Here is a 16283-nt window from a genome sequence, read left to right as displayed (position 1 = left end):
ACATCTGCTTTGGTCAGGTGGACCTCTAGGTATCGAACTGTAGTTGGGGCTTATCCAGTAAGCATCCCCAGCACCCCTCTTTCTCACCAGCCAAGTTGTCTGGAGACTTCTACACAGGTCTTAGCCAGTTTCTCAGGGCAGGTATTTCTCTATCTAAATTGGCAGCTTTCCCCAGTTCTGAGGGCAGCTAGATCAAGGTTTATTTTTTCCTTTAAAAGATGGTAACAAGCTTCCATATACGTATGAACAAATCACTAACCCCTACAGCACATGGTGAACCCCACCTTCCTGGAAAGCTTCAGAAGTGGCAGCAAATGCCCCTTTTGTCTAATTTGGAGACAATCTCTCACATCCTTTGAGAATGGCCTCACTTGGAGGGCCCCTTGTGGTTGGGCGCAAATCACTGAAACCAGGTGGTAGAGTTACATTTGCTTCTCCAATCAGTTTTTACCCTTGCCTCTGATGTGCCCTGCTCCCTGCAGCCACGCTTCATGTGCTTCAAGCTTCAGGATCCTTCACCCCTCCGCTGCCCGCTCACCCACTGAGCTCAGTGCAGGAGGAGGACTTCCAGGGCCAAGCATGAGAAAGCAAGGGAAAGGTGAATATCCCAGAGACTCTGCTGCTGTGCTGAATTCAGCCAGCTCTTCCTGAATTTTTACCTTCTCCCTTCTTCTTGCCTTCTGCCTGCCCCTCACCAGCACCTGGAGTCAGCAGGTGCCCCCAGGGCAGGACATCTCTAATATGCTGGTACATCCCCCACCAGCACCTTTTCTTGAGGCTTTTTAACACAGGGTAAATCCTGTGGATTGGAAAGAGAAAGGTTATCCCTTGGTTACAGCAGAACAAGTCATTCTCCTTAAACCTGGAGCGTGCTGTCGCTTTCCAGGCCGGAAGCTGCCTTTGCAGGGTGCAGGGGCTGACGTGGCTGTCACCAGCACTGGGGAAACACCTTCCAGCAGGCAAGATGCAAGTCAGCAAAATTAAGATGAATCTTGAACCTAAATGGCGGTGTTGCTGTTTCTACCTCACGCCATGCTTATTTGTTGCAATATGATCGTCCACTGTGGGTATCAATGACATTTTTTTACAAGCGGATCCTTAGCCAGGGTTGGGGCTCACTAAAGGACAGTGTTTTAAACTGACTACATGTTTTACAATGCTGACAAGCAAGGCTTCTTCTGTCCTTCCAGCGTATCGGTGAGCACTGCGGAGTGCTACACTCCGGCACAACGAATTCCCCAGGAATATCGTGTGAGGGTGGGAATCGACGAAGCTATTCGAGACGCAAGCAGTCATTTCACATACAGAGAAGACCCTGTTGTTTTAAAAATTCATCCAGCCAAATCTTTTCTTAGGTGAGTAAAAGTTTCTTATAGAAATGAGAAAAGTAATGAATGAAAGAAGAATGGCTACGCTGCGCAGCAATCTATCAAAAGAAATTGCATTTTTATCTCTATCTGCCATGCCAATTGCTTCTATTATGGTGCAGTTGCAAAGGGCAGATCATTTCCTTTCAGAGGTGAAGGAGAAGAGGGAAGGGCGCCTCTTTTCTTTGTGTGATTTAACTCCTAGCAGCTGCTGAGCGTACCTGTGATGTCCTGCTGAGATACCTACTGTACAGCTAAGTGTGTCTCCTATACTGCGTCTGGACATTACACTGATTAGTGAGGAAAATCATTTAATGTGACAAGTCAGCGGTACTCAGGAGAGCAAATGGATTTTAAAATAGTCTAAATCCAGCGCTACATAAATATTATAGAATCATAGAATAGTTTGGGTTGGAAGGGACCTTTAAAGGTCAGCTAGTCCAACCCCCCTGCAATGAGCAGGGACATGAATATATATGTATGGTAGTATGTGTGTGTTTTTAAGTGACATATTTATGGGCTCGGTAGCTCTAATCCAAGCCATCTGCCTTTGCCAAAAAAATGTCAGAAGTAAAAAAGACACCTTTTTCAGCACCACTGAAAGCAATAAGTTAGGTAAGTTAACAAATGCTAAGTACAAGTGTACACCCTCCTTTAAAATGTATGCATTTGTTTTATATCCTGGCATACCACAATTTTAAAAATTATTTTTCTTTTCTTGTGTTTGATTAGTTGTTATAGCAAGTGTAAAATTTGTTTCCCAGAAAAATAATCTCACTGCTCAGAGCTATGTATTTGCATTCACCCCATATATCCCTAATTCTGGTTTTATGTTGTCATTTACTCTAAAATATAATTCGTAATTAACATTATCATAGCAGATGTATCATTATCCTACTCATCTTCTTTTTTTTTTCTTTTTTTTTAATTTTTCCTAGTGGTGGAAGTACAATCACAGCTCAGGGAATCAACTTGAACTCAGTGTGCTTTCCTCAGATGGTGATTACTGTACCTAAACTGGGAATGAACTTCTCTGTGGTGAGTCAGCCTTGGAGAAGGCAATCTGTTATCTTGTCATCTTCGTGTGGTGAATGGCACGGAATTTTCAGTCAAAATTCTTTGATTTTTGCCTTGAAACTTTGGGTCTTCCACAGACATTTTGGTGTCTTCTGCACAGACTGTTTCCACTGCATAGGCAAAACTCAACAACAAATTTGAAATTAAACCGGGGGTAGAACAACAGTTTACAAGGAACCTCTGCCAAAGAAATAAGGCTTTTACAGTATCTGATAACAAGATTTTTATATTGCAATTTAACAAAGCAAATTCAGTGACTAAACACAGAACAATGCAATGCAGGTATGTCAGATCACATGGCAAGTTCAAGTGCTACTGTGAAAGGTAGGAAATACATTCAAATGGTACCTGTGGATATAAAAAGAAAGTGGAACAAGCGTCAAAGAAGAAGGAAAAGTAAATATGTAAAATCAAAAGTAAGTATTCTTTTGAAGAATTTCTGATTGCCAAATTACCTATTGGGCCAAATCTTTCCTGACTTACCAAAGTTCAGCAACTAAGTTTTAAGAGAGGTTTGGGTTTTTGCAGTTGGGTACCTCTGCATGAACAGAGGGTCAGTCAGGGATCTAAGCCTTCTTTTGTTACCTGAGTTGATAATACAGTGTCTAAATCTAAATAAGGTGTTCAGATATGACCATGTGATCTACTTTAATTTTTATAAGGAAAAGATGACATTTATTGGCTAGTTGTACTGGAACTGTTTCCCGTAAGCTTTTGCCTACATATTTGTCTTGCACTTCCAACATTTTCTTATCCTGTAAAGTCTGTTTAGCCTAACTGAAGCTAAATTGACCTACGCCCTTTATGACATGCTACGTTACTGTTCATATTCTCAGCTTATTTCTAATGATCATCATACAGTATTTCCTGTATTGAATTCTAAGTATTAGACCTAGGTTTGCTCAAAGCATTTTAAATGGTATGTCTGCAAATTTGCAGTCTTTTATAGCTTCAAGGTCATAATATTCTTCATGATCTTAATTTGAATAATACTATGAGTGTCGGGACCTGAATTTCAGCTGGATGTAATCGTGGCTTGTAATTTAATGGGTTCAGATTTTAATCTGAAAATCAGTGCCCCTGCAATGAAACACGGTGTTCAATGTTATCAAAAAGACACTTTACTCCTGAGTCCGAAAGCAAAATATTTCAGTGAAATCAACCAAACTCAAAATTTATTAGGTTTTGAGTAATGTGGGCATGATTATTTCTAAGTACAAAAGATTTCCAAAGAAAAGATCATTGCTGAAAGCAGCTCTTTAGATTTTGCTTTGTGGGGATTTGAGCAGTCTTTCTTTTGAAGCCAAGATCATTCACTTGCTTTCTCTGCTCCCCTGTTCTCAAGAATATCCATACTGCTGCTTTTCAGGCCCTGATTCTGCATACCTTGCTTGTCAAATATTTGGGACTTCCTCAGAATGTGAACAGATTTGAAAGGATCTGAAGCTTTAAAGAACTAAATCCACTGTCCAAAAGTGACTGGCAACTCCAGGCAATGAACACTTTCCCCCAAATGTTGGGGAGCAGCCTTTCCTTTGAGCAATGATTTGCTGCCATCCTGCCTTTTAACCTGCTGTTGAAAGAAAACATGGATATAGACAGTCAGAATTATCTCCCTTATTCTTTTTCTTTTCATACCTTGCAGTGTGCATGGTATTTGCCAACACACAAGAAGAAGCAGGTCTGACCCTCCTTTTCCATAAGGATATCTGTCCCCTACCACTGCGGATCTCTAAGAACCTGTCCCAGTGTAAAAGCAGCTGTACAGAAGTTCATTGTCCCTGCACAAGGGGTGGAATATAACCTCAAACAGATTATAATCCAGAGTGTTTTATACTTTAACACTGCCCAAGTAATATATTTTGCTCTATTGAAATTAAAGGCTTCTGGCACTCGGTGGCTTTCCCTTCCCATTTGTTCTGCCACTAGTCTTTACCTCGAGCTTATTTCTCAAGGAAGGATATTAGTTCTCAGGGAGAAGGGGAAGATTTATAAGTGGCAAAACAGGATTGCACTGTGTAACTGAGGAAATTGCTGGCAGAAGATGCCTATGGCTGCAGCCTGCCCCATCCTGTGCTGGAGGTTCTGGGCCCTATGCATGAGCGATATGCCAAAAACCCAAACTTTCATCCAGTCATTACAAAAATAAACAACAATGAGGAACTATTTCCAGGAGGGATCCAGAGCACTGCAATGACCAGCTATTCCATTTACAAAGGAGAAAACAGGTTGTGGTCCTGAATAGACCAAACCCAGACAAACGGTACAATACAAACCAAAATGATCAAGAAGTCCTGTAGCTGAGGTTATATATCTTTTTGCTTCCTTAGTTTGGGATGGGAGAGCTAACTGAGTCATTTTTTTTAATTGTTACTTAAGCCCTTTTTCTTTTCAGTTTTCTCTCACCAGCCTCCTCCAAGAAGCTGCTTTTGTCAGCATTCAGAAACTCTGGCTCTTGGGAAAACCAAAGCCAGTACGGAAACACATCCCAAAGCATCAAAGGAAAGTACAGCTGGGAGGGACCACAAAGACCTAGCGTGGCCTGCTTCCCGGCAGCAGGAGCAAATGTACACAGACCACTGCCTGATGGATATTTGTCTAGGCTGTTATTAAAGCTCCTTGTGAAAGAAATTTCACAACCTTGCTTAAACAAGCTTTGGAGAGAGCTGCTCTACCTGCTTACCTAGTGGTTTGGAAAGACTCCTTTCTAATAATTAACCCAAATCCTAGCTGCTAATTAGCTATCTTCTTGTTTAACCCTCAGTGGACACAAACAACACATTACCAGTCTCTCCTGCTAATTTTACATATTTGCACTACATTATGATTCAGCCTTTCTCTTTTCCAGTTAAAACAAACCAAACTGCTCCAAATTGTCCTGATAAGTGTTGTTTCCTAGAGCTCTGTTCCTTCTTTCTGCCACCTCCCAGACCCTCTCCCATTTGCCTAAAACTGGTGGTGCCCAATTTAAAAGAGGTCTCACCTTTTCCTGTCAGCTATCTGTCCCCAGACCCTTAATTCACTCCCTCAGGCTTAATTGTGGCCTAGAGTCCTGGTGGAGTTGCAGTGTGAGCGGAGGGTCACTTTTGTGAGCAGCAGGAGCTGTTGGGGATGCTCTGCATCCCAGAGCCTCGGGGAGCAGAGCCAGCTGACGCGCCCTGGGGCATTTGCTCTTCTCCGCCTGTTTCTTTGCATCCAGGTGGAAGAGATGAGTGGAACAACTGGTAAAAGAGTTTTTCTGGAACAGCTCCCCATAAGAAATGCAGTTTCACTGAGACTGAAAAGTTTTAGGGGCAATATGCCAGCCCCCTATAGAAGAAACATTTAAGTTGAGCTTTTCAGCTTTCAATATTTCCGAAACTTTTTCTTCTGTAAGGCAAAAATGCCTTGCTTCAGCTTTATCATTTTCATTTCATATTTATTTAAATTTCCTTAAAATTATTCAATACTGTGTTCACACTAGTTGTGTTTATATTACATTCTATGTTAACACTATCAAAATAATACATTTTGCCTTCTTTGAATTTGGTATTTCAACGAGTGAAAAAAATGCTCTGGAGTTATTGAACCATATGTTTCAACACTTGCAATGTGTTTCTTTTTAATTTCTTTTTCATGAGTTATTTTGACCATTTGTTCTGACTGGGAACAAAAAATATGAATTTAGGCAGGGCTGCATAAATTCCCGACAGCTCTAGATAATGCATAAGGATACACAAACCCTCTCACTTCTGCTCACACGTCCAGTTCCTGTGTGAGGTGCACAAGGAGGGAAGCAGCTCATTCCTTCCTTTCACTTTGCATTGTGCCTGTAAAAAAGCTTTGCATGGTTTGGAATGGTGTTTGATCAGGAGCCTGTTTACAAAATAAGTGTCTTCTAACCTCTGGTATAAGTTGTGCTAGATGATTCTTCTGCTTCTGAAGCACCTGAGGCCAATATTTTATCTTTGAAAACCTGTACTTTCCACTGAATCCCCAGTAGTGAACAAGTGGTCATTCAGGTATCCTTTGCTGTAGCATTTGTAATACTCCATCCATTAACTAATTTGCATATATATTCCCACTGCTTAATCTCTTCTAACCATGAATGTCCCAAGATATGCAAGGTTGCAAAATTAGGGAGAAGCACCTTTTAATGCATGACCTTCAACAACTGACCCTGTAGCTATGTAAGATCATCTCTTTCCACAGACTTTTAATTACCCCTTCAGTAAGTAGTCTCTTGAATGATCTTTAGCATTTCTTAATTGCTCCCTGCTAGATGCCATTTCCTGCTGTATTACAGGAGAATTTTAAAATACCCTAAAGTTCCTTCAATGTTTACAAGTCTGTGAACAATCCATACTCATAATACTCATCAAAATGCCTAGAATTCACCTGCGAGTGCCTGCCTTAGATTTATTAAATAACGATAGAAGAAATTCCCTGGAAACTGTGGATGGTGAACGTGTGATTATTGAAGGTATTCCTGACTACCTATCCAAAAACACTCAGGGTTGGAGCCTCTATCTGTGTTGACTCTGTAGCATAAAGCTGCCATGGAAACCCAGCAGTTTCCCTCATGGAGGGGAACCATTGGCCTTTCTTTGTGTGCTGAATCTGCATCTCATGCACATCTCCTTGCCCTGGCAAGGACAGACTGTCGCATGGGGTGTCAGGGAAAAACCCACACTGTGAAATCACCGGGGTGTCAGGGAAAAACCCACACTGTGAAATCACCGGGGTGCCAGGGATGCGGGGCTAGCAGGTACATTGACCTTCCCAAGCCCAGGGAGGAATTTAGATTCCCAGTCAGTATTGGTTGTGTTGTGCGAAGGGCTGGCTCTCAGACCCAGGAGCAAGAGAGGTTTTACTCTACCTTCTGGTCCAATGATCGGATAGACTGGAAGTATCATCTCCCATGCCTTCATCCAAGAAGACAACTAGAATAAAAATGCTACTGATCCATTAGGGCTATTCATTGCAAGACCTGAAATGGCAGCAAAAGCCAATGAGTTCTCTGAAAAATCTTCAAGATACCCTGCTTGAGTGTCACTGCTCAGTTTCTCACCTACACGGAAAAGCCTTCTGAATAGGCTTTCCTCAAGTCAGACCTGAATTCTCATCTCTTTCTATTGAGAAATCATCCTTTGGCAAAGACAGTTGGAGAGTCTCCCAGTCTGTCTTTAACCTCATTCATCTTTCATTCCTCACTGGAACTCCAGAAGTTTACTTTTTATGAAAGGACAAATTAGCCCTTTTCTCCCTTCTGACTGCTACAGATCCTGTAATACACATCCAGCTGCCCCTCTCTTATCTGGGTCAGCTGCTGGGAGACCTCTGGAGCTCAGAGATCCTCCCTCATACTTTTCCTGTTGTTCTATCAGATGAAAAAAAATTGAATTGAGCACCGAAATTCAGATTCTGTAGGTCAGGTTTGAATTAATTGCCTCAAGGGTTATATTTTACAAATGAAACAAGAATACATGCCTTTTAAGTGATGAGTCATATGCATTGTGCAATGGATTATTATTCCCTTTGGGGCACAGTATTTACTTATGCTTGTGAAATGCTCCATAATTTTTACATCTTCTTCCTTATTCAGATGTAGATTATAGTCACAAGAAGAATGTAGGTTTAGCTTTTAAAGTGAATGTATTTTAAGCCTAATTAAATAAAAGTTAAAGGTGCTGGGTGATAGGCAGTATCTTAATTGAGAAGGCAATAGATTGAATTAGAGTTTTTTTCTTATAGATCCTCAATCCAATATTTCTTGAAAACTAAACCGTCATATTCTTCAATTGCTAAAACCAATTTCAAGGTAAAAATGTCATGTCAAATCATGTACCAATAAGGGCACTGCAAATAAGATTTTTCTTGACCTTACCAATCAGTCACATTGCATCCCCTCCAAAGAGTGTTATTAGATTTTTATCATTTTCTGAAAGCTTCCTCTTCAGAGACCAGCCTGATAAAGTAAAGTATCTGATTCTAATAGATAGCCACAAACAAAGTTATAAATACCACTGCTATTCATTTAAGGGACATCACTACTCTACAGTAGATAAAAAGTCTAATGAATTCACATTAATCAAATAAATATAATGATTACCTGGGACATATTTGGTTTTATAATTATATATATTTTAGTAATCCCTTTTTAGAATCGACACAATATGATCGATATCTTTACAAATATTCATATATCATGGAAAAGTATGGCTTGATCATACATTATACTAATGATGCATCTTATTATTACCATACTGATTCAAATGAATTTCTAGATCCATGTGATACAACAAAGCCTGAGATATGGTAAATGGTGTATAACAAGGTATTCAAAAGAGGAAGAACAGTCTAACACTGTAAGCAAATGGAGCGAAATTCTGCCTTGTCTCATGTCCCAGAGATTACCTTGTTATCACGGAGGATGCACAAATATTTCTGAATTTGTGCTAGGAATCTAAATGGGCTGTTAGTTACACTGGTGCAAGTCCTATTAGCATCACTGAGAGCTGCACCAAGTTATTTAACTGAGTGCCGAACTCACAGCTCACAGACATGTAACCCTAAAACTCTAGTGCTCAGCTTCAGAGCCTTGAAAATGTTTCCCTGGGCAGATTCAAGATTTCACAATATTATGCACAGAAACATGAATTGTTGTGGTGATAAGAAAAAGTGCTGATTTGTAGACAGCTAATTTAATCCCACTTTTCAAGCTAATGTGAGTATATAACTGATATAGCTTCAACAGTTATGTCACTGATTTGAAACAGTAAAATTACATTGCATTAATTTAGCATATTAGAGACAAATGTAAACTAATTTCACAGCTCCTTCAGGCAGCATTTTATAATGAGAACCTATTTAATTTGAAAAACAAAACAGAAAAATATATATTTTTTTGCCTTTTCTAGATGCGCAAAGGTATTCAACAGCACTGTTGGTTTTCCAGGGAAATTTCTTGTAGAACAAATGTAAGATTTATGATGACTAGGAGCTAAGTCCCATTCTTACCAGGCCACATGTCAGCCACTCTATTTATTAAAAAAAAAAAAAAAAAAGTGTAATCTGTGCTGTCAGGGCACAGTGTACAGGGAACTACTTACAGAAGGTTTATATAGTTAGAAGAGAAATACTTCCGTGGAGCTGAAGCAACTCTGTTTGTGCCAGAAGTCCTTCAACCGTATCCACGGTAGGCAGCATGAAAGGGAGGCACGGTGAAGGGAGTACACGATACAGTCACAAACATGCCACTCTGCAGCTTGCGTGAAGCTGCCCAGCACCCACCGTGCCTCCCATCGATGCTTGTAGATGTGCTGTTGACATTATAATCAAATTAGTCATGTAGAAACCTTCACAGTCAAGAGGGACAAGTTGACCCTTGAGAGCACCGTCAATCTAATCAAAGCTGTTGTCTAAAATGGATCAGATGAATCCCACTCTAGGTGAGCCTGTTTCCCTCTGTTGACTATAAAGGCAGTTTAGACAACTAACGCCAACTCAGGTGTCTGAATGCAGGCTGGATGAATCCCATCTGCAAGGATTCATATTATCCCTGCAAACTGCCAGAACTCAGCTTCAGATCAGGCTGCCTGCAAATCCCCGCTGTCCTTGTTTGCAACACAGCAATCCTTTTAAGAAGGACCTGGGTCCGTCTTGTCTGTCTCACGAGTCCTGTGTCAAGGCAGTATGGGATAGAGGGAAGCACCCTGGACAGACATTTCACGCTGGATCACACCCCCACAACACAAAGCATGCTCTGGCAGGTCTTCTGGAGTGTAGGGTGCACCAGCAGCTTTCCCCCGGGGAAGCACTTCTAGAGCAGGCCCTCACGAGGAATAACGGCAGAGTGAGGGGCAAGGGTGGCTTCATGCCTGTTGTCAGGCAGCTCCTGCACTGCAGTGAGGGGCAATCATCTCATCCTCACTGGTCCAAGGAGATGCAGTGTGAAGCACATCCCGCAGTCAGCAGTCCCAGGAGGGACTTGCAAGACACCTGTGTACCTAAGCACCTAATGCCGCACGTCTGGGGCCTTACGCATACATTTTTAGAAAGAAGATACATTTTGCTGTGCTTTCGTGGCCCAGAATCCCACGGTGGCTTTGCTTTAAAGCACTTTCTCACAGCATCCATAGTGCCTTTCTGGAAACATAGCGGCTTAGCTACGCTGTGGGTAAGTGGTGCTTTACTTTTGTTTTCCACTATTTCAGTCAGATTCATTGGCCCTATTTTTACCTTCTCCTCTCATCCTTTGCTATTGCTTTGGTAGTGTAAAAGGAAGAGAAATCCATGTGGCAGTCACTCTGGCATAGGCTGGATAAACTGAATTATGGCTGCTTTGTGTCCTGGTACAGCTCAGTACATCAGGATAGCCTCCTGATGGTCCTTGGCTTTGAAAATCATTTTCCATTAATTATCTGCAAAATATTTACTTTAAAAGTGCTGTGAACAATCAGGCCAGGAAGCTTGTTTACTTGAACATTTCCTCAACAAGAGTGCAAACACCATTGACATGAAGTTTTTATAGTTTTCTCCCAGCTCTAAATAAACGCTGTGTAGCACTGATCAGGATTTTGCTTTGGTTAAAGACACACAAGACCTCTGGTGTTTATTTTTTCGATATATGTGTATTGTTAAAGAGTAGTTATGTTCATCAGTGACTTCCTATGCACATACTTACTCCAGTTACCTCTTTCTTTCTTTCTTTCTTATAGGCATGTAGCCACCGCTCTAGCTCAGAGATAATCTGCTGTACAACTCCTTCACTGAAAGCCTTCAATCTTCAACCACCCTTTGTAACCAAAGTGTTCTTTATTTTTGATGGTGTCAGCTCTTTGTACTTTGATTTTGACTATGTAAATAATCCTGTATTTAAGCATTTTGAAAAGCCAGTGTTCATCTCAAGAGGCAACCAAAATGTTCTGGAAATTAAGGTAAGAAATGTTGAAATAAGTTTTTCAATTATTCGCAAGTGCACATCAGCAGTGTAGCATGGAACAGACATTTTGATGAAATAAAGGAAGCCCCAAGGAAGCAAGGGCAGAGAGAGCAGTGTGTTCAGTACTGCATTCACCTAAGCCCCCAGCTGTCACAGCTTAAAAGATGTGGAGCTGAAAACAAAGATATACCAGGGTGGTTGTTGGCATCAGGTGGGATGGGAGAGGGGTTTTCCTCGTCCTCGTGGGAGGACCACGCTGCGTCAGCTTCCAATTGCGATGAGCTGTGTCACCAGTTCAGGATTAAACATGGCCAGCAGCCCAGAACCTGAAGTGTGTGGTCTGCGCGTGAGTCCTGGCTCTTACTATCACATGGTTTTGTGTCCTTCCTCACAAAAGATGTGGAGTTGCCTTTAGAAAGTGGCCTAGCGGCTTTGGCTCTCTAGAGCTGAGGGAAACTCTGGCCTGTGCACAGAGTCACTCATGAGGATCAGTCACCACTGTAGCCTAAATATTTACGGATCCATGAAAAATGCAAAGTTGACGCTGAGTGCCTGTTAAAAGAGCACTGAGAATAGCCTATACAGCACTGAGAAACATCTCTGAGGAATTTGGGGCCCTCACAGGCACAGGCTGCTCTCTACTGGAGTGCTGCGGAGAAAGTTAAATCTATCTTGTGAGAGCTCAATTTCTAGAAATCTAGTGCTTTTCTGAGTTAGACTATCAAATAGAAACAGTATAAATATAGATATTTCTCATTTACAATGAATGTTTATGAAATTTTATTATTACGTACATGTAATTTATACAGAATATCTATAATTTATATAGAATATAATCTATTAAAAATGCTTTATGGAAGAGAATCAGCCTTAATGCTGGGGTCATCTCTTTGAGTAGCTGCTCCATAGCTCTGTAAGCCAAAACTCTTTTCCCCTATGACAGCCATGTAATCTGGAAGCCCTGAGGTCTTTGACTCCAAGATGGTCCGGTGGGCCAGCTCCTGAGCCACAGGAAATCAGAGGGAGTTACCTCAGAGCCTCTATCAGCCATGCTGGGTTCCAGTCAAACTCTCTGAATATTGAGCTGTCTCCACAAAGTGTTTTGGGAAAATCCCAAAGAATAATCAGTCTGATTTTTACTTTTTTGTTTAGTTTTTCTACTTGGAACTTGTGTCCGTACAATCACCCTTCCTCAATGCAGAGCAATTCTCCTGTTCAGTTATAGAGAAACACTAGAAAGAGTTCTGCTGTGCGTGTCAACGGAGAGCTGGGAATATATAGCTGCTGCATGGCTCAGTGCCTCTGTGCAGTGACAGCAGTGTTTTCCAGTATTTTCCAGGTCATGCATATCAACCAGTTGGAAAGAAGACTAATTTGAGAAGAATCATAGAATAACTTGGATTGCAAGGAACCTCTGGAGGTCTTCGTAGTCTAACCCCCTTGCTCAAAACAGGCCTAAGTTAAAAATCAGGTCAGGTTGCCTATGGCCTTGTCTAGATGAGTTTTGAAAATCTGCAAGAATGGAGATTTTACAGCTTTAAAAAACCCAGCTCCACTAGCCCTGCACTGTGCATCCTGTGCTTCAGCTCCCTTCCTAGCTCAGTGGCCCTCTGCTGTACTTCATCCAGTTTGTCAGTATCGCTCTTGTGCTGTGGGGTTCAAAACTGGACACAATTCTCCAGGTGTGGCCTCACAAGTGCTGAGCAGAGGAGAACAATCACCTTAATCTACTGGCTTTGCTGCTGCTAAAGTATATGCTGAGCCTTCATCACTACAATGGCACACCGCTGTCTCATTTCACCTTGTGGTCCAGTATATCAGTCATTTTCCTAAATTTGATGTCATCTGAAAGCACAAGGACAATGCATCCTGTCCCTTTGTCCAGGTTGTTGATAAAGATTTTAAGTGGTATAATCCCAGTGTTAGCCATTGACGAATGCCACTTGTTAGACTTCTAAGATTTGAGCTGATGGCCAGTCAGTTTTTCACCCACCTTATAGTTTATCCATCCAGTCCATATCATCCCAATTTGTTTTCACTGCTAGGAGAGATTGTGTTGCAAACCTTGTTAAAATCAAGGTAAACATTGTCCAGTGCTCTCCCTTCATCTACAGCGCCAGTCACCTCTGCATAGAAGGCAATCAGGCTGCTCAGGCAAAATCGACCCTTGGGAAACCTGTGCTGGCTGTTCCCAGTCACGTTCTTGTCCTTCCTCTGCCTGGAAATGCTTCCATGAGGACTTGCTCTGTAATCTTCCCAGAGACTGAGGGTTAAAAATTAGTTGTTTTTTTAACTCTCTTCTTTCTTTTATTCTTGAACCTTTTATTCTCCCTGAAGGAGAAGTCCCTAGTGCTGTTTATCACTGGGAAGAAGCCATTCAGATGAGAATGGCTGGCTGAGGACTGTCCCACTGACAACTGACCAAAGTCACAATTTTGTAGTACTGATGTCTCCTGCAGTCATGGCACCCAAGGCAGATGTCTGCCTAAGCCTAATGCTCTGGTTATTTCCTGGCGACCAACTGGAGGATAACATTAGTGAAAGCTAGTTTCCTAGAATAAAGCAAGAACAAGGACCAATTTAACATCTTCCTCTTAAATAGAAATAGTTATAGTGGGATGCTTCTATCAAAACACTGAGGTGACTTTCAGAAATTATAGTCAGGAGCCAAAAGATCATTACAAGCCATATTGGCAACACTTTTCCCTCGCCCCGTACCCGCATTCAAAAATACACATACACAAGTTTACATGCCTCATGGTCAGATTTTGTACAGTAATTAAGCAACCTCAGCATGAAATTAAATGGCAGCTTGCTTCAGTGAACAGTCTGTTCTACCAAACCAAAGTTCTTTTATCTTTTTCTTAATTAGTTTCAGAGAGGTGGAGGGAGCTTTTATCACAAGTTTTTCAATCAAACTAATCTAGTGTGACATATTTGTCTTTCATCAAATGACGGTGGGTACCGATTGAAAAGTTCTGTTTGGTTTCCCCTGATGACCATAAGATGTTTTGGTAAAAAAATGTTGCACACAAGAAAACATTAAGTCTTCTATCTAAAACACAGTCAGGGCACTGTGTGCCACGAATGCCAGCCCTTCTTGTCTTCAGTGCCAGCCCTTTTGTCTTCCACACTACCGAGCCTCTCAAGGTCCCATATCATCACTGTCTTCCTCTGCCAAGTATGTGGCTCTTTGAAGTCTCTCAGTGCCTACCATGCCCCAGTCAGAGGGGTCATGGCAGAGTGGCTTCAGGCACTTCTCTGCTTCAACACCGTGAAGACACCACTTCAGAAGTGCTCCTGTCTCCCACCAACATGAGAAGCTTTCAGGAGAGATTCTGGTGTTTCGCTGATGGGGATGACCAAAGACCTGAGTCTGATCAAGAGGACAGAGTCTACCTGCTGCCTCCCACAGGAGCCACTGACCCAAACCTGCAAGCTGGCCTGCCGACAGCCCTGTGTGTCCTAGCTGTGAAAAACAGCAAATAAATAAGGAAAGAAACCGCTTCTTACCTCAGTCTGCCCAGAGGCCTGGCCTGGTCTGGGGTTGTGCTTGTGCACCAAGCTGGTGCAGGGACTCTGTGTGCTTCCAGAGAAGGCCTAGGAATGGGCTGCTAGATGACTAAGTTATATTTATAAATATAAATCTTCCACTACAGAAATAAGTAGCACAATTGTCATTTCATGTCACACATCACATCTGAGATCTTCGCTGTCCTCTGGCACATCTGCCCTAAAACTACGAGTACAAGACTTACTAAATTGTCTATTCCTAAGCCAGTACAACACATTCTTTATGAGACAATCTTAAGGAACTCTTCTTGTCTATTTATAGGTCACACTATTTTCAATCTTCTTCCACATCGCATAGAAAATTATGTTTTTCTCAATGTCTGGTGCAAGAGAGTGCAATATGGAAACCCTGGTATTTCTGAGCAAACAGAAATGGAAGCTCTGCAGCTGCAGTAACTTCATTCTTCCCAAGTCAACTTGCTCTGCTTAGGAACCTCAAAAATTCTTCTGACACCAATCTCAAAATTTCCATGCCTTGGTTTGTGGTCCTTCAACTGGTTCTAGACCTTCAACCAAATTATTCCCATCTCTCTAAAGTTGTGAGGTAGTTTGTCTATCAGATTGGTTTGCAACAGCTACTCAGTCCAGTAACTAGCTTCTCCAGTTTGCGTGCAAGGGCATTGCTCCATAAGAAGGGGGTAATATGCATTTTAAAATTTAAAATAGAAAATATTGTTTCCCAGTTCTCTGAGGAGTCAGTTTCCTCCTTTTCTTAAAATCATAGGCAAATTCTGTGGTCTTAGAAGAGCAAAACCACCGCTGAAGGAGTTCTGAAACTCGTAATATATTAAGATATTACACTGAATATATTTGAGACTATAATATATTAAAGGTAATATAACGGTAATAGTTATAACTAAAAACTACTATCTTCATTATAACTGGCTAAGGACCACCTTAGGAAATGTCAGTATGATTTTTTTTTCCTTTGGGTAAGTATCAGTTTTGGTGGAGAAAAAATTCTAAGATTTGGTGTAGAAGAAAAAGAGAGGCCACTCACCCACACTTTCCAGGATAGTACATTTATCCTGGAGATGGAAGACCCACATCCAAGTCTTTGGAGGTACATCATTCAAAGGAAAGATTTGAACATGAATGGCTCACAATCTGCAGCAAGCCTCCATACTAATAAGCAATAAACACTGAATATTTACTTAATTAACACCAAACAGAACAGCTCCAAGTAGACAGAAGATACAATGCAAAGTGAACTTTTTTGGCCAGCAATTAAAAAGCACTCACCTGGGGTGTGGCTTTGCCGGTCAAAAGAGGACGTTAAACTGGCTCTCCTGTATTTTTATTAACATTTTCCCAGGGCTCAGTCTGATTCTGCAGCAGACCCA

At 41.5% G+C, this 16283-nt stretch overlaps 1 protein-coding gene across 1 annotated transcript in view; it reads left to right on the top strand.

Moving 5' to 3' along the window:
* Positions 1-16283, top strand: part of MET (MET proto-oncogene, receptor tyrosine kinase) — a 71813-nt gene that overhangs the window by 37506 nt on the left and 18024 nt on the right. The window contains exons 8-10 of the mRNA XM_009324057.1: positions 1191-1355; positions 2306-2405; positions 11144-11362. Coding sequence (XP_009322332.1) covers positions 1191-1355; positions 2306-2405; positions 11144-11362 — 484 coding nt within the window. The remainder of the gene's footprint in view (positions 1-1190; positions 1356-2305; positions 2406-11143; positions 11363-16283) is intronic.

The sequence above is a fragment of the Pygoscelis adeliae genome, unplaced genomic scaffold, assembly GCF_000699105.1.
Source record: "Pygoscelis adeliae isolate BGI_AS28 unplaced genomic scaffold, ASM69910v1 Scaffold24, whole genome shotgun sequence".
NCBI classification, from domain to species: Eukaryota; Metazoa; Chordata; class Aves; order Sphenisciformes; family Spheniscidae; genus Pygoscelis; species Pygoscelis adeliae.
This window is presented reverse-complemented; position numbering and strand designations above follow the sequence as displayed.